The sequence below is a fragment of the Schistocerca serialis genome, chromosome 1 (assembly GCF_023864345.2).
Source record: "Schistocerca serialis cubense isolate TAMUIC-IGC-003099 chromosome 1, iqSchSeri2.2, whole genome shotgun sequence".
Taxonomy (NCBI): Eukaryota; Metazoa; Arthropoda; class Insecta; order Orthoptera; family Acrididae; genus Schistocerca; species Schistocerca serialis.
Window position 1 is genome coordinate 1171035713 of NC_064638.1, and position 19075 is coordinate 1171054787.

A 19075-nucleotide genomic window follows, 5' to 3' on the forward strand; every position below is an offset into this window, starting at 1 on the left:
GTGGCTTTAAACCACCACATTCTGTAATATTTCATTATTGCTTCATAAATATACTAAATTTAAATTATGTACTTTTGTCCTTGCCAACTCTCTCTTCTTATTTTTTTCCTTCTGGAAGAGTGTGTTTGAGAGAAACATGTTCTCTACAAATTGTACCAATGTATGTTCTCTACTTAACTTCAGGAGGTGAAATTTCATTGTTGCCGGTACACACATAATCTGACTTGCCTTATATGTATCGCTTACTAATGCGTGCCACAGACAATGTTTTCACATATATTACATGATTATATGATTTATAGATGCAATCAGTGTAAGAAATTTTTATGAAAATACCCAGTTGTCACTGGCAATTGCAGTACATTTAAAGATCATCTGTTAGATTAAAGGCAATGTCATCATCACCAGCTGCGGAACAGGCTGTATTTTGGATTTTACAGTGCGTGGCAGGGAAAAACTTTCGTAGAGCTTCATAGGACTACAATATATAATCAGCAGTTCCCTATAGCTCTTGCCTGTATTCGACAGGATCATAGCCTTCAGTATCCATTACTTTACTTTTCTGTTTACTTTAAGTAACAATTGATAGCTCATAGTAATTAACATATTTGTTTCCTAATTCTGTTAAAATGTTTCTCTGTATCTTTATTCAACATTCTGTGATCAGTTTTGATAGGTCACTGCTAATGATTCGTAATTGGATGTGTTTTGCCAGATGCTGTCCTGTTTGAATGTTGACAACTGCTATCAATGCTATAGTGGCATGTCACATATATCAGCAGGTTCATTCACCTATCTTCATTTCAGCTGGCGCAGACAATTGAGAATCTGAAGAATCAAATCGTATCCTCCCCAGCACAATTAGTACAGAATCTAGAAAACCTGAAGGCAACAGAACAGCAGAAGAAAGAAGAAGAGCATGCTATTAGTGAAGGACTGCAACGGAAGAAATCCCATTTTGAAAACTTGGCTAACTGTGTGCAAGTGGCAAATGCGGTTATGGAAGAAATAAAAGACATAAATAAATTAATTGATGAAATTAGGTGAGAACCAATGCAAATATTACACTCCTTCTTCTAATATCTGTTTACAGGTAAGAAAGCTTAACTTGTAAGTCATGATCAAATGTTTTTCCTCTTTACTTTCGATTAATGTGCTATTGTGGGGTCTGCACCTCATTAACCTTCTGCTCATTGTGGACCTGCTACTTGTTTCTGCAGTCAGGTGCAGATTTTTTTGAGTATCATTCATGATGCCTTCAGGAGGAGCAACTCTTGAATGTGGATAACAATGAAGACTGTCTTATAACCTGTTTATCACATATAGTTGTTTCAGGTCTTTTCAGTGACCTACAAAAAAAAATATTGATTCAAATTTTTTGCACTCTTTTGTTTTGAGTCATCTGGACAAGTAGAATTTCAAAATAGAACTGACCACATTGTGTATTTCCCCATTCCTTTTTTTTCACATTTGTGCTATGCTGTTGGAAGTAAATGATGGAATGTGATGCCTGTCCAACATAAGCTTACTGAAGCGGTAGTGAGAGTGGTAAGTTGTTGGACCAGTAAAATCTTGATTAGGTTTAACAAAATTTATTTATAAACTCAAAAGATGGCTTTACACAATACATAAATATAAAACATTTGTGGAAGTTTTTATGAAACTGACAGTACAGTTTAATCAACCAAAACACACTCAGTGTAAACATTACAAGAGATACACAACAGTTTGAATCAATTAAGAATTTATTAAAACTGTCAACTACTCAACATACAGGTAATTTCAAGCAATTTCCAGAATGCATTAATAAGTTTAGAAAAGTGATTACCACAATGTCCCGGAGCCCTTTAGGGGAAAAAACGAAAGGAAGAAAAAGAAAAAATCAGCGACTTTTAACTATTCACTTAAAACACAGAAGTGAATGAAATTAACTTTTCAAAATAACCCACAAAATTAAATTTTAAAGTAGACCAGAAACAATTAATGATGGAATAACTCTGTAAATAATATGGACAGATAAAAAAATCTACTCACCAAATGGGGGCAGGGGAAGACACAAGAGGATTTAACATTCACAAGCTTTTGGAGCCAGTGGCCCCTAAACCTCTCCAATCCTTTCCCTTCGCCCCTTTTCCTTCCGCTTCAACTCTTCTATCAGAAGAAGGAGCCACTGGCTCCAAAAGCTTGTGAAAGTTAAATCCATTTGGGTCCCCTGCCGCCACTTGGTGAGTAGAATTTTTATCTGTCCATTTACATTATATTAGCAATAAGTGATTATTTTCTTTAAATAATACACCTGATAAAACTTTAAAAATAGGCAAAAACAACAAATGATAAAATTAATCTTTTAAAATAAACAGTGACACAATTTTCTTTTATGCGGAGGTATTGTTACGGTGGACGCTGCCTCCTTCTCTGTAAGCTGGCAGCCGACCTGTTGGAGAGGACAGTAGTTAAGTCCCATAGTGCTCAGAGCCATTGTTGGAGAGGTTCCTGCCAAGTGACTATATCAGTAGCAAAGTAAGTCTCTGATACATCCTGCGTGTGGCACAATTCTCCACCCACTTATGGTGGAACAGGTGGGGGATGGTTAGCTGAAGTACCTGAAGAGTTAGCAACATCCTGGTAACCAGTCCCCAACTTTAGCTGACTAATGTGTGCACTAACGCACTTCCATATGGACTGGTCTTGGATCAGGAAGCTGACTGACTGGAGACATCACTCTTGAGGGGTGTGTGACACCTTTTGCACCCCTTTAGACTGCGCGCTGAAGTTTTTTTGGAGAGAAACCACATCCTCTAACTGCAGTGTGGTAGGATGCCTACCTTTTTTTATAGCAAGAAGCCTTCCTATGGTACACAAGCTGGATATTACTATGTGTTGCTTCATAGTTTATTCTAATGATGTTGGAATCATCATCCTCCAGCCAGATATAATTGATTGACCACAGATTGGACAGTGCTGAATGGGGAGGTAAACATCAATTTAGCTGGAGAGGTTTTGTGTACTTCATTTATAGCAGTGTTGAAAGCAAAGTTCAGCCATCCAATTGTCTGATCCCACTTAGTTTGAGTATGCAACCTGGAAGATGACCAGGCCATATTTAAGGTTAGGTTGACCTGCTCAAGAAAAAAAGGTTTTGGATAATATGGAATGGTTGTAATGTATGATGTGGCACTAGTGAAGCAGAATTTTTTGAATTCGCAGAATAAGAAGGTTGGTGCATTATTACTAACCAGAGCCTTTGGAGTCCCAAACGTAGAAAATATACACGTCAAGTGGCCAGGAGTCACACCGTAGTACCCGACCTACTTGGTATCAACCACACTAACTGTGAAGTGGCATCCACTGCTACCAAGATGTACAGGTTCCCTGCCTTAGTATGGGGTAGAGGTCACAGCTGCTTCAGTATGAATCAAAGTGGTTCTTCACGGAGCCATGAGAGCTCCAACACCTTTCACAGACAATACTTTATAATGCCCATTACTCTTTCCCACCATTTTCCCCACCAGCCACTCTTGAGATAATGACTATCCATGTAATAACATGGTGAGCTAGAAACTGGTAACTCTTTAAGGTGTTTGATGCCTCTCGGAGTTATGCTAGTTCCATGTTTGTGAGTGCCCCCCCCCCCCCTCTCCCCCGAGGGAATCATCACTCTTTGATGAGTTCGTGCTTGGCTGCTGTGGGGCCCCAGCCTGTGCAGCACCTTTCCCCTTTCCATGCTGTTATGTCTGTCCCCCTGCTGTTCTTTTTCCCCTCCCACGGGGAACATGTCTGGGATATTTTTGGGAATGTGTTGTAAAGTTATAATAGCCTGACATTGGAACAGTCCTTCCACTGTTTTTTCTTTCATTCTTTCTTCATTCTCCATCTCCTATCCTTCCTCCATTTCTGTGTTTAAGGTTCCTTTTTGTGTTTTTCTTCCTCCCTGTGCACTCTTGAAGGCCAGCCCAAGCATGTGACACATAGTAAGTGACTTGGTAGTGTGTAATTCCCAGCTGCGGGTTGACAGGTTGGGTTTGCATGTACCCTCTGGTACAGGCCCGGCCCAGGGAAAGGTGATTGCCTGAGCTGTGACCTTCCCAAATTGCCAGTTGGTCCTTCTGTCAGAAGTTCAGGAGGCAGGTGAGCCCTCCTCTGAGGGGAGGGGGTAGGGGGTGGGGGGTGGGGGCAGGTAGGAGCAGCATGTCATAAGAGATGCTGGCAGTCATCGGGATTTTCTTGTAATGAGCCAATCAGCATCTCAGACAATATGTACTGAACATAAATGGAATGAGGCTAAAGATTTCAAGAATCTCGCAGCTGCACCTTGGTTCCTCATTGTATCAAATACGGAGCACGGTCAGACCTTTGCTATGGTTAAACCGTTTGTTATTTAAAAAAGTGTTGATGCAGTTGCAGGCCCTGTAAAAACCTCCTCTCATTTAAGTAACATTGGCACTTTGCTTTTGGAGATGAATTGTGATTTTCAAGCCCAACAACTGCATGCAACTTCACTTCTCCTGGCTATCCTGTTCATGTCGAGGTCCATCGCATGCTGAATTCTTAGCATGGTATTATTTACACTAGGCTGCTCAATGGGTTACCAATTGAGAAAGCCAAACTTACCTCCCTGATTAGGGCATCACTGTAGTCCATCAAGTAATGAAAAACGTTAATGCAACCCTAGTGCCTACATGCACTCTTTTCCTCACATTTGATAGAGATCAAAGCAAACTATGAAGTCATCACAGTCCGACTATACATTCCAAACTGATGCGCTGTTACCGTTGTCAATGTTATAACCACACTCGAATGTCCTGTTCAAACTTGTGGTAGGGTGCTCACAAGGGGATTGCCTGCGTCTTTCACCCCACTGTACCAATTGCAATGGCGACCATGCAGCCTCATCCCAAAAACGGCCCATGTACCTGAATGAGCGGGCCATCCAAGAGATCCAGGTGATGGAAAATTGCCGTACCTTGTCGCTCACAAGTTGTTCACTAGTCGAAAGCCCTGCATTTTATCATCTGGCAAATACAGTGTTGTTCTTGCTATGCCTCACTCCATGATGGACTGGCCAGGCAGACTTGTAAATTCAGCATGGCAGCTCCTTCTCCTCCTCTGGCTGTGCAACAAGTCACCAAATCTATGACTCTGGCAGCAAAATCACCTGCTACAAAACCGGCACACTGTAAATGAAAGAAGGAATACTCCCATGAAAACTTCACATGTCCTTCCAGCCAACACACATCTGAGCCTTCATCTCCCAACTGCAAAGGCTCAAAGAAATCAAAGAAAGACAAATGGTCTTCTCCTTTATCTACTCGGAGATTCTCTTGAATGGTGTCACAATGTGATACTCTCACCCTGCGACCTGTGTTTTGCCAGTGTGCACTGCCAACTGTTTTTCTGCCCTGGAATTCGCAGGCCGGCCCAGTGACTGCTTTCACCTCTGTAGATCTCACGGAACAGGATCCTCCAGCTTCTGCACCCTGCAGCAGTGAGTCTTCAAAGGCCGACACTCGGCAGCTGCCGAGGTAACAACCTTTCATTTTTTCCCCTCCTTCCCTTTCCCTATCATGACTCTCCTCCAAAGGAATGTTTGTGGCATTCAATCTAATAAGGAGGAATTACGGCTGCTCTTTGAATCACAGTGTCCTCTTGTTTTCTGCCTCCAGGAAACAAAATTTCATCCATGCAACATACAGTTGCTTTGATCTCTCGCATTTCTTTCTGAGTATGGCATTCAATCTGATGGGGAAGTCATGCTGCTCATCCAGATGACATTCATTGTCAAACCATCTCAAAGCAAGCTGTTGCAGTCCACATTTTCCTTCCTTGCTTCACCTTTTCTGTCTGCAATGTTTACATCCTTCTGTCATTCACTGTGACGAGTGCAGACTTCCTCCAGCTTACTGGTCAGCTCCCTCACCCCCTTTCTGCTGCTCAGTGACTATAATGCACACCATGCTCTTTGGAGCTCTTCCAGAACCTGTCCAAGATGTGCCATCTTGACTGACCTCAATCAACTCAACCTTATCTGCCTTAACACTGGAGCACCCACGTTGCTTTCAATATCCAAGCACAGCTATTTCCATTTGGACCTCTCATTCTGCAGTGCCCAGCTTGCCTGTCATCTCGAGTGGTCCATTCCCTCTGACTTGTATTCGAGCGACCATTTCCCTTGTGCTACCAGATTGCTGACCCTACCCCACCTACGTGTAAACCCAATTGGCAGCTTTCTATGGCTGACTGGAGGCTTTAATTCTCCCTGGTGACCTTCGATGAACATTTCCCCAATTATGATGACCAAAAAGAGTACCTTGTAAATGTTATCCTTACTGCCACAGAACATTCCATACCTTGTACTTCATCTTTACCTTACCATGTCCCGGCCCATTGGCAGTGCAATTCTTGTGTGGAGACATTCTCTTCACCTTTTTAGCAGTCATTCTATTATGATAAACTGTATTTGTTTTAAAGAGTTGTGTGCGCAATGTTGTTGCATTCTTCGGGACATGAAAAGAAGTTAGCTGGAGTTCATTTATTAGTTATTTTAACAGTTTCACTCCCTCCTCTGTCGTGTAGGCCAACCTCCGATGGCTCTCTGGGATCAAGTCCATTTCCCAATTTCCAACCTGACCATAGCAGATATCGTTGTGGACCCCATTGCTATCTCCAACACTTGAGGCTGCTATTTTGCAGAGTTTTCGAGATCTACCCATTACCACCCTGCCTCCCTCCATCAGAAGTGAGTGGTGATACCCTTCTCCTCTCAGAATCGTGAATGCTACAATGCCGCCTTTACTATGAGGGAGCTAGATAATGCTCTCACTTCATCTCGATCTTCCGCTACAGGGCTGGATGATGTTCATATTCAGATGTTGTAGAACCTTTCTCTTGCGGGCAAGCACTTCCTCGTTTGTACTTTCTCCTTCTCCTCTCTCTTCCAGTTCGCACATACTAACTTCACTTAATCAAGTAACATCTGCCGCCCCCCTTCTTCACACTTATTCACCCACAACTCTCATTACAATCTTTTTATTTATTGTTTAATCAAACAATGGAAAATCCAGGATGGAATGTAACAATATTAATGAGAAGGAAAGTTCCTACTCACCATATAGCAGAGATGCTGATTTGCAGATAGGGACAACAAAAAGACTCACAATTATAGTTTGAGTGTGGTTTCAATTGCCAGAGACTGCAGTCATGTGTGTATGTGTGTGAGTTTAGAGTGTGTGTGTGTGTGTGTGTGTGTGTGTGTGTGTGTGTGTCTATTATTGACGAAGGCCTTAATGGGAGAAAGCTATAATTGTGATTCTTTTTACTTATTGTTTCTTTTATCTAATCATGTATTTTGACATGTCTTTATCCTCCACCCTGGATCCTTGCTTCTTCAATACAGAACCCAGTGCCACATATTATTCCTGCATTGTTGCTTGGCTCACTGAAACCCCCCAAGAGGCCTTACCATCGAATTATCCAGCTCCGGCTACTACCCTTTCTTCCACAATGACCACCATCTGTTTACATTCCACTAGTCCTTAACCCTCACTTAGGTAGTCCTGCAAAACCATATCAATCAGGCTCCAACCTCCTAGCAAACCCACCTCTCCATCCGTAAAATTCTCGTGCTATGCAATCCCAAATTCGTGGATCCTGTATCACAGGTTGTAACACTTTCCCTCCAGGAACTAGAACAACATGCACAATGCCACATCAGAAAACTCTCCACACTGCTCACTTCCTCCTCCCACATTGGACTACAACTATCCACCACCTCTACAATCACCTCCAAACCTCCCACATATCTCCTCATAGCTGATGATCCCTGCCTCCCAGAGATACTACATTTACCTCACCCTCAAAAACCTCCCACCACCACCATACAGAATCCAGAACCTGAACAGACCTGAAACACAATCAGAATCAACCAAAGACCAGTGTTGAACTCTGCCTGACTCAGTTACACCTCCACCCAATTGTTATCCACCCCCACTGCCCCCAAATCACCACCTGCTAATTTTCCAGAATTTCGTAACCTCTAACCTTGCCTTACCATCATTCCCAAAATCCCTCAACATGCAAGCTAATATTACTTAAGCAGAAAGAACTGCAATCCACCACCTAAAAGCCGATCCCTACCTTCTAATTCTTCCTGTTGACAAAGGCTCCAGCACTGATGTTCCGAACTGCAAGGATTACCTGGTGGAAGGACTCTGCCATCTGTCAGAATCATACACGTACAAACCCTGCCACATTGACCCCATTCCAGAAACCCAGCAGAATATCCTGTTTCTCTTCAAATCCTTAGGCCCATTCCAGAGCATATCTCCTGCGTCCATCTCGCTTCTCATCCTTACCATTCACCACACTCCAGATGATTTCTAAAGTCCATAAACCCAACCACCCAGGACACCCCATTGTGGCTGGTTACTGTGCCACTCCTGAGAGAATCTCTGCTCTCGTAGACCAATACCTTCAGCCTACTATCCGCAACCTACCCTCCTATATGAAGATGCCAACCATATCCTCCATCAGCTCTCCAGTTCCTCTTCCTTTACCACATGGTGCCCTGCTCATGCTATGATACCTCCCTTTACACTAATTTCCCAACCCTTTCACTGCTCCAGACGTAAATATATGCTAATTGTTTCAGTGCTCCAGACGTATCTACACTATTTGCTATAAAAAATACTTACAGAGTAAATGTGCAGTGAAAGGGCTAATGTCCATGGCATGATCACTATTGAACACTACCTTTCCCAATGCCTAACAGATTCCAAACCTACAAACTCCTTCTAAGTCACCATGATCAACTATATCCTCACCCACAATTAGTTCGCCTTTGAAGGCATTTCAAACAAACAAATCCAGGGTACAAATATGGGCACTCACACGGCACCATCCTATGCTAACCTATTCAAGTGCCATCTAGAGGAATCCTTCCTAAACACCCACAACTCCAAACCCATCACGTGTTTCACATTCATCGATGACATCTTCATGATCTGGATCAAGGGTGAGGATACCCTATCCACATTCTTCCTCCCCTGCTCACTTCACCTGGGCCTACTCAACCCAACAAGCCACATTCCTTGATGTTAACCTCCATATCAAAGATGGCTATATCAGTACCGCCGTCCATATCAAACCTACCAGCCACCAGCAATACGCCTACTTCGACAACTGTCACCCATTCCACACCAAAAAGTTACTTGCATACAGCCTAGCCACCCAAGGCCATTGCATCTGTAATGACGAGCAGCCCCTCTTGAAATATAGCGAGGATGTAACTGAGGCCTTCACAGGACATAATTACCCTCCCAACCTTGTACAAAAACAGATGTCCTGTGCCTTATGTTTCCCCTCCACCCCCCACCTCCTAAAGTCCCACTGTGCCTCAGTATCACCCAGAACAGGAGCAACTGAATCACATTCTCTGCCATTTCCCACCACTCCCACTGTGGTATTCTGCCGCCCACCGAACCTACGCAATATACTCGTCCATCCTTATACAACCCCTGCTCCCAACCCTTTACCTCGTGGCTCATACCCCTGTAATAGACCTAGATGCAATACCTGTCCCGTACACCCTCCCACCACCAGCTAGTCCAGTTAAGTCATAAGCATCACCTAACCCGTCAAAGACAAAACTACCTAGGAAATCAGTCATTTGATCTATAAGCTAAGCTCCAACCACTGTGCTGCATTCTGTGTGGGTATGACAACCAACAAGCTAATTGCCCACATGAATGGCCACCAACGAACTGTGGGAAAGAAACAGCTGCACCATCTCATTGCCGAGTCCACTGCCCAACACGATGCTCTTCATTTGAATGACTGCTTCACAGCCTTTGCCTTCCGTATCCTCCCCACCAACACCAGCTTTTCTGAACTGCTCAGGTGGGAACTCTCCCTGCAGTGTATCCTACATTCTCATAACCCTCCTGGCCTCAAGCTTGGTTAGTCACTGTCCTTTACTCATCTACCCCCTTTCCTGTTCCCATTACAGCATTACACTGCCCTCTGTTCCACACACACACACACACACACACACACACACACACACACACACACACAGTCTTTGTTATTTATCTCCTTTTCTGCTAACCGTCCCCCTTCCCCCCACCACTCGCACCCCTGCCCTCCATCTAACCTCCCGACTGGACCAAACTGCCCTACCCCCTCTCCATCTTGTCCCTGTATTCTCCTACAAGCAGTTCCGCCACGCCTACCCAGCTATCCCCCTCCCCGCCCCAGGCTGCTCCTTACCGCCACCACCTGGTTCGTTCTCCCACAATGTGCTGCTGCTTACAGGGTGGTGTCAGCAGCCAGAGACTGTGGTGACAGACTTTTTGTTGTACCTGTCTTTGACTCAGCATCTCTGCTACGTGGTGAGTAGCAACTATCGTTTTCATAATATTGTTACAATGATGATGTAGGTTCAGTCATAGGTAAAGTGGGTGGCAGACTTCAGCCTGTTGGTAGGATACTGCAAAAAATGCACCCAGTCTGCAAAGGAGATTGCTCATTAAAAAAAAGACTAACAGTGGATATTGAAGATATATTACTTTATTAATGTTTTGAGATACATTATTTATTCTGTAGTTGACTGAAATTTTCAGAATTATATGCGATATTATTCTAGTTTATGTTCAACTCCTTGTTCTGATATTTTAAGGCAAATGGTGACAAGGTTTTGTACATTCCTGGGAGTAATGAGATGCCATGGTAATTATCTTCTCTATAGCATTTTCTCTCTTATGCAGAAGATGAATTGAGGCTTATTTAGAGCCGTATGTTTGTTACAGTTTTATGTAAAACATGTATTCTTCTCCAGGAGCCTTGTTGTTTTTTAGCCTGTGAATATTGTGTATGGCCTATCTCCTCCGAATTGCAACGAGATGATTTTGCTCTCTCCATTTACTGTTATCAGTTGCTATCTGGCCACAGTTGTGTATCCACTTAAAGCAGTGACACAGAAATGGAGATGGTTAATTCCTGCCAAACTGTGTTGCTTGTAAGGATTCCATAGATCAGAATTAGAGGTTTGAGGTGCTTTGTTGTTATCTCACTCTGGCAGGGGCTACCATATTTACTACAAAATCAGCTTCACGACAAGCGACAGATAGTTCATCTGTTTGCATGAAGCCTCTAGCAATGCAATAGCAATAATGCTTTGTACCTGGACTCTGTAACACAACCAGCTGGTGTGCTATATTAAATGATAATGCTGCTTCGCTCTATTTCAAGGAGCTAATGATATATTTATTCCTTGCTGGTACTTTATTAGGAAGTGGACAATGACTGGTTTTGATTGAGAACAATTGTTAGTGGATCGCATTTTGTAAGGTTTATTACTGAATTTATTACACATTTCAAATAATTTACTTATACCCTCAGTTTTAGCAAAGTACCGCATGCCACAATACAATCACTTCACACTGAAACTTTATCACCATCAGAATATGGCACAGATTATTAGCACCAAAATGCATTAGCAAGTGCAGCCAGATAATGACAATCTATTAATCTCTATCCTGCAACTACTTTGTGACCTGAGTAACATGACACTGCAACATGAAGAATACAGTGTGAATAATTATACGGAATCCATTACTTCCAAAACTGCATGTCTCATGTAATCACATTCAGCAAGCACATCAAGCCGGTGCTATCTCACACACAGTCTGTACTGTACTCTCTCTGCAACACCAGGCACATGCCCCAGCAACAAAAATCACTAGATGCCTCAATATTGCAGTGTCCACATTTATGAGAAATACGATGGAAAGTTCTTTTGGACATGCATGATGTATGAAGAAACGAGTACTGGCGGTTCAGCCATTATGAAATATATGAAATATATTTGCAGTTGCAAATATGGACAACAATCAGTTGTGTAACGGAACAACGACAATGAAAATTTGTGCTAGACCAGAATTCGAACCTGGATTGTGCTTCCAGTAATTGGGAAATCTGTGTTCGGGTACTGGTTTGGCATAAATTTTCATTGTCTTCATTCCATTATACATCTGATGGTTGTCCATATTCGCAACTGTGAATACATTTCATGAATTGCTAGATCCAAATGCACTGTCAACATGCAGCAGTTACTCAAAAATGGTGGACTCTGCTAACCAGGTGGTAGCTTCAGTAGCACAATAAATAATCTGCGATGAACTTACGGCAGTGGTCACAAAATACAGATTTCATCATGGGCGTATGTAGAATCCTCACAACTCTTCTAGTTACTATCAGACTGTTATTCAATGGTTAATTTGGCTTTGGCTTTCCAGTCTTTTTTTGTATGAGTATGCAAGTTCTTTTATTTTGTTTTCTTACAAGGACTTGGTACTGGTCACAGCCTAACTGCAACCAATTCATTCTTATTCAGTATTTGTTAAAAACTCAGTGATTGTTACTTTGGACAACAGTTTTTTCTTTGACACACAGCACCACAACTGTCGGTACTACTTTTATTGAATGACAGCTCTAGTTGCAACAAAACTTTTTACACTACTGGTTTCAGCACTAAGGCCTTTCTCAAATGATTACAGCTGAACGACAGGATCACTCGAGCTGATAAAAAAGCTTCTGTTGTTCAGTTGGTGAATGCTTGAAGGATGGTCTTTAGACTGAAACCTGCTGTGTAACAAGCCTTTGTGTAGCTTGTGCTGCCGTACAGTAAAACTCGGTGGTGGCAACTGCAGCCTGCTGCCCTCAACACGCTTACATGCAACTACTGTTGCTCGTGTTGTGAGATCAGTGATTGAGTCTGCACGACATGGTACCAGTTACTGAATGTAGTATTAGTCATATTTTGCACACTGCTTTACATTTTTGGTATATCAGTGATCAAATATGTGCAAAACTGAATCAAGAAGGTGTTATTTTGTTGCTATAGTGTAAGCAATTTTTAATGCAAATTGCCATTAAAAAATTGTGTGTAGAACTAAAAGATGATGCTGCTCTTTTCACATCTCATTGCATTTAATATTTCACTCGTGTATAATCCCCACACAACTTATTTACGGATTATGAAAACTGTGATACAGTTGAATTATTACACATTTGTATTGCAACCAGTTTCATTCTTAGAGCTGCTCCAGGTTGCCAAGTTGTGCTAAAGCCATAATATAAATGGTCTGGTTATTGTATGTAATGTTAAAGACCAAGTAAATCACAAACGTTCTACCGACCACTTGGCACAGACATAGCATGCTGTGTATTGTAGTCTATTATATGACTGCCCATTTACATGGTCCAATCATATTAATGTGACCAGTGCCTATGTTTGACGTCAGTGTGCAATAACCACTCACAAATGGCAGCAGTCGGCACTAGTGAGTGTATGAAACATGTCCAGGGGGCAGGAAAACAGTGCAGTTGTTGTAATGTGAAAACAGAGCAATTTATCTGTCATCCAAAAGCACACGATTGTAGGCTTCCAGGCTGAAGTTGGAAGCAATTCTGAAATGGCTAAGTTTTAAACTGTTCGCATGGTGCCATGGTTAAAGCCCAATGTGCATGGCAAAATGGTGCTATTAAAACCGGCCTCGAGGCATCTGTGTTACACCACAGGCCATAGATGATAGGGGTGAAAGATTGCTGTGGAGATGTGCATTGGCGATTGGACATGCAACTGTCTACCAACAGTGTCTCCTCAATAGCTGTTCAGCGAATGTTGCTACATATGGGCCTCCACAGCAGGCACCTGGTTCATGCGCACTTGTTTACTGGATCATCAGTGACGCAGGCTGGAATTTGTGTGCCAGGCCTGTATCTGGACATCAACTGAGTGGTGAGAGATTACCTGACCAGGTGCACCATGTTTTATGTTCCATTGGCGTGAAATTTCTGAAAGCAAACAACCTGCTGGGGAAATGTTTCCGTGGCTTTCACCATGTGAGATCATCATTCTGGGAGGCACAGTGGCTCGACACAAGTATGCACCTATCCTTGCGGACCACGTCCACCCCATATGCAGGTTGTTTTCCCTCGGCATAATGGCATTTACCAGCAAGATAGTGCAACATGTTACACAGCTCACAGTTTACATTTGTGGTTTGACATGCACCAGGATGAGTTTATTGTACTCCGCTGGCCACCCAACTCCTTAGATTGAAACCCAATCTAGAATCTGTAGGACAAACTCAATCAGGCTGTTTGTACCACGGATCATCGACTGAAAAACCTAGTGCAGCTGGCCGTGGCACTGGATTCGGCATAGTTTCGCATCCCTTTTGGTACCTTCCAGAAATGCATTGGTTCTTTTCCTGCACATCTCACAGCGGTCCATGCTGCGAAGGTGGTGACTCCAGTTTTTGACTGGTTGTGCCATTAATGTGACTGGACAGTGTGTATGATGATTTTAGCATAACTTGCCAACCTAAGATGTTCTAAGAATGTTTGTTCCTAACACAATAAATGTGTAATAATGTAGCCAAGGTGGTTTTCATTAATCCTTAAAATTAGAGTGAATTCAGCTATGGTGCTCAACATGGTCAAGATTTTTACTATTTTGAGATAAAATAACAGCTGCAGTTCAGTAGAGGAAATTCACTTCCATCAATGAACTGAGCAGGATACTTTATGCTCCTAGGGAGACAATGAAGAATCTAATGTTGTTCACTGTACGAAACTGTTCCTTATTCTTGTGATATTAAATTAGTCTTTAATCACCCATCCTTTTCTTGTATTAACAGAAATGAGGAGATGGAATTGGAACGGTTAGAAATGGAGAAAACAAAGTTGACTGAAGAAGTAAGTATTAAAAAAGAAGTAATAGGGTGGATAAAGCATACTGCAGTGGAACTTCAACAACAAATTAAAGCTTCGAAGGAACATTTAGCTGAAAAAATGGAGAGAGCTCAAGAGAAAGTGATGGAACTTGACAAGTAAGTTTTCCAAAAGTTGCAAGTGAATTTAATTGAACATCTCTGCTTTTTGTATTTAATGAGAAAATGTAAAATATAACAAATGGAAATTGAAAACTATCATATCTTACACTATAGTACAAAAATTGCAGTTATCAATGAAAATGCTTAAATTATGTGCCTTGAATAATGATGAGACAAATGCAATATGAATTATGGGACTAGATCATTGCGAACATACATACATGAAAAAAAAAGCTTAGGATCACCTTGGTTATGAGAGTTCCGGAACCTGTACAGAAAATTGGAATAGAGATCAACATAAACATCATTTCCAATCTTTTTATTGCTCATGAAAACAAGAAGTTGCATGTTGTACCACCATACAGTGAGACCTTCAGAGATGGTGGTCCAGATTGCTGTACACACGAGGGCTTCTAATACCCAGTAGCACATCCACTTGCATTGATGCATGCCTGTATTCGTCACGGCATACTATCCATAAGTTCATAAAGGTGCTGTTGGTCCAGATTGTCCCACTCCTCAATGGTGATTCGGCATAGATCCCTCGGAGTAGTAGGTGGGTCACGTCATCCATAAACAGCTCTTTTCAATCTATCCCAAGCGTGTTCGATAGGGTTCATGCCTGGAGAACATGCTGGCCACTCTAGTCGAGTGATGTCATTATCCTGAAGGAGGTCATTCACAAGATGTGCACGATGGGGTTACAAATTGTAGTCCATGAAGACAAATACTTCACCAATATGCTGCCGATATGGTTGCACTATCGGTCAGGGGATGGCATTCATGTATCATACAGCCGTTACGTCGCCTTCCATGACCACCTGCGGTGTAGGTCGGCTTCACATAATGCCACACCAAAACAGCAGGGAACCTCCACCTTACTGCACTCGCTGGAAGTGTGTCTAAGGCGTTCAGCCTGATCGGGTTGCCTCCAAACACGTCTTTGACAGTTGTCTGGTTGAAGGCATATGTGCACTCATCGGTGAAGAGAACGTGATGCCAAACCTGAGCGGTCCATTCGGCATGTTGTTGGTCCTATCTGTACCGCGCTGCATGGTGTCGTGGTTGCATAGATAGACCTCGCCATGGACGTCGGGAGTGAAGTTGCGCATCATGCAGCCTATTGCGCACAGTTTGAATTGTAACACTACGTCCTGTGGCTGCAGGAAAAGCATTATTCAACATGGTGGCGTTGCTGTGAGGGTTCCTCAGAGCTGTAATCCTTAGGTAGCGGTCATCCACTACAGTAGTAGCCCTTGGGCGGCCTGAGCGAGGCATGTCATCGACAGTTCCTGTCTCTCTATATCTCCTGCATGTCCGAACAACATCGCTTCGGTTCACTCAGAGACGCCTGGACACTTCCCCTGTTGAGAGTGCTTCCTGGCACAAAGCAACAATGGAGATGCAATAGAACCCTGGTATTGACTGTCTAAGCGTGGTTGAACTACAGACAACACGAGCCATGTACCTTCTTCCTGATGGAATGACTGGAAATGATCAGCTGTCGGACCCCCTATGTGTAATAGGCGATGCTCATGCATGGTTGTTTACACCTTTGGGCAGGTTTTTTTATTTATTTATTTTTTTTATCTTACAGCTCGAAACATGTATTTAACATGCATGGGCAATGTTATAATAATTACATTTAGATTATTGATACACAATATAAATAGATTACATGCTGCTAAGTAAAATATCATTTAAGTATATTTAACATAGCAATCCTGAGGTCAAATCATGTCAGCACCATACTGTATGGGCACTTCAATATAAGCCATTTTTTTAACTCGTTTTTAAAAATTCTTCCCGAAAGCTGTTTCAGGTTGTTTGGCAGAGAATTATAAAATATTGCTCCCTTAATGAATGGGGTATTTGTTGTTAGATTCAATCGTCTGCTCACCATATGAAAGTCTGATTTTTGTCTTGTATTGTAATCATGTATTTCCATATTCCTGTTTGTCACTTTTTTGTCTTTTTTCACTAATAATATTGATTGAAACATATATACTGCATAGATAGTCATAATATTAAACTTAATAAACAGGTTTTTACATGAAGTTCTGGGTCTTACTTTTGCCATAGTTCTTATTACTCTTTTCTGCAATACAAATACCCTTTTTATATTGTATTGGCTACACCCACCCCACAATACAATTCCATAAGATAGATGGGGATACACCAACCCAAAATGCGCTATTTTTATTGCTTCGATATCTAAGTATTGAACCAATCTCCTTAGTAAATACAGACTAGATGTTATTTTACCACAGACATGATCTATTTGCTGATTCCACGGAAGTCTGTCATCTATATATATCCCCAGAAATTTACATTCTGAACAGGTATTTTCCTGAATGTCCTCATTTACAACAGTATTTTTATTTGAACTACTTGTCTTAAATTAAATTAGTTTTGTTAATATTGACCCTCAGGTTTTCTTTTTCAAAATGTGTTTGGGCTTTTTCAACAAAATTCTTTACCACTGAATTTAGGTCATCATTACTACGTGCCCAGCAAACCCCAGAGGTGTCATCAGCATGCATAGTAATATGATGACTGGTGTCTAATACTTTTGGGAAATCATTCACGTAGCAAATAAACAAGAAGGGGCCCAAGATAGAGCCTTGTGGCACACCAAAATTTATATTCCTTATCTTTGATCTTCTTTTTTCGATTACCTCTCCATTATCATACACAACTTCTGTGCATTGTTGTCTATCTTTAAGTTAAGATTCTATTAAAAGCAACAGGTTTAGTGACATCTCTGAACAGTCAAAGGGACACTGTCTGTGATACAATATCCACCGTAAATTGTCTCAGCTATACTCCATGTTTTCCATGCGAGAATGTTATTATCTGGAAACGCTTCAAGGCCACCATAGTCTGCATGACTGCCCCATACAACAGCAAGTGTAAGCCATGTACTACCTCCAAACAGAGCTTGTACGCCACATGTAAAGTTCAGGCGGAGTCCTCGAAACACATTTGGACCTCCAATCAGTTGTTGTTTATTGAACTGACCAGCCAAGTCAATATCAATTGCCTTCAAAGATCTATACACAGGAACGCTGCGCCGCCAGCGACGACGCCATGCGCGTCGCAAAGGCATTGCTGTGGCACATTAACTGAACGCTTCAGGAGTTCTGGGAACTGGGGTGAAGCAACCTTTTTTTTAATTTTTTAATTTTTATTCTTTTTATGTGTGTACAAAGGTAGAAAAGGGAGAGAGATACAGTGTCAAGAGATGTTCTTTCATTTGACATATCACTAATAGTGTCTTGTTGCCATTTCTGGCCAGTGCATTTCAGAGGCTATGGTAAATATTTAGCATTGATTTCACTGTTAGAGTATGATACAATTTCTTATCATTATACTGTTCATCATGGGCTGCAAAGGAAACAGCTCAAGATTTGAATGATCCATAAGGACAATAGTGTCTTATGTCAGTCTGAGGTACTGCTTGCTTGTCTCTCACTAGTATATCCTGTGCAAGAAGTGGAGAGATATCATATTGAAATGAAGTCCTTCATTGTGAAAAATGTTATGGGTTCCCAGATTGTAGCAACTGCAGTCAATAGTTGTAGATATTACTGATGACGTGATGTTTACTATAGCATCTTGACTGCCATTTGTCAAGTATGATGATGCACCCGAGTATGTTGGCAGAAACATGGCAGTCAGATGATGCATTTGTGGCAGTTGCAGTCACCAAAGAAATGCAGTGCTCCTGGTGTTATTGTCTTACCACTCCTTAAACAAGGTGTGACACAAAAAACCGATCCAAGTACAGACTGCTTGCCAATTATGCATGAATTGTTGCCCACCCCTAGCAGATACAACAACAAATAGATACACATTTAATAATTAGACAACAGAGAAATAACGATAAGCTAATCCAAAGGTCTACTTTCACTGAATTGATCTTGTCTTTTACATAACAGTAGGTGCTGAAAATGACCTCTTTGTGCTTCAATGCAATTTTGCGTGCACCCTAACATGTTGATATACACTTTGTACAACTCTTGCCACAATAGTTCTCAAAATATGGTTATGAATATTGTCCACAGTCTCCTCTTGTTATTGGGTTATTTGTTCACACTATTTCCGTTAGACTGCCTCACAGGTAAGTCGTGATTGGTTAGGTCCAGCAAACTTGATGACCACAGCCCTTTGCTGACAGT

The 19075-nt window shown here is 41.8% G+C and overlaps 1 protein-coding gene across 3 annotated transcripts in view; it reads left to right on the top strand.

Annotated features, from left to right (window-relative positions):
* The window catches only part of LOC126459605 (uncharacterized), a 98907-nt gene that overhangs the window by 67712 nt on the left and 12120 nt on the right, over positions 1–19075 (top strand). For all 3 annotated transcript variants that reach the window (XM_050095872.1, XM_050095871.1, XM_050095873.1), the window contains exons 5-6: positions 808–1043; positions 14700–14891. In XM_050095872.1, coding sequence (XP_049951829.1) covers positions 808–1043; positions 14700–14891 — 428 coding nt within the window. The remainder of the gene's footprint in view (positions 1–807; positions 1044–14699; positions 14892–19075) is intronic.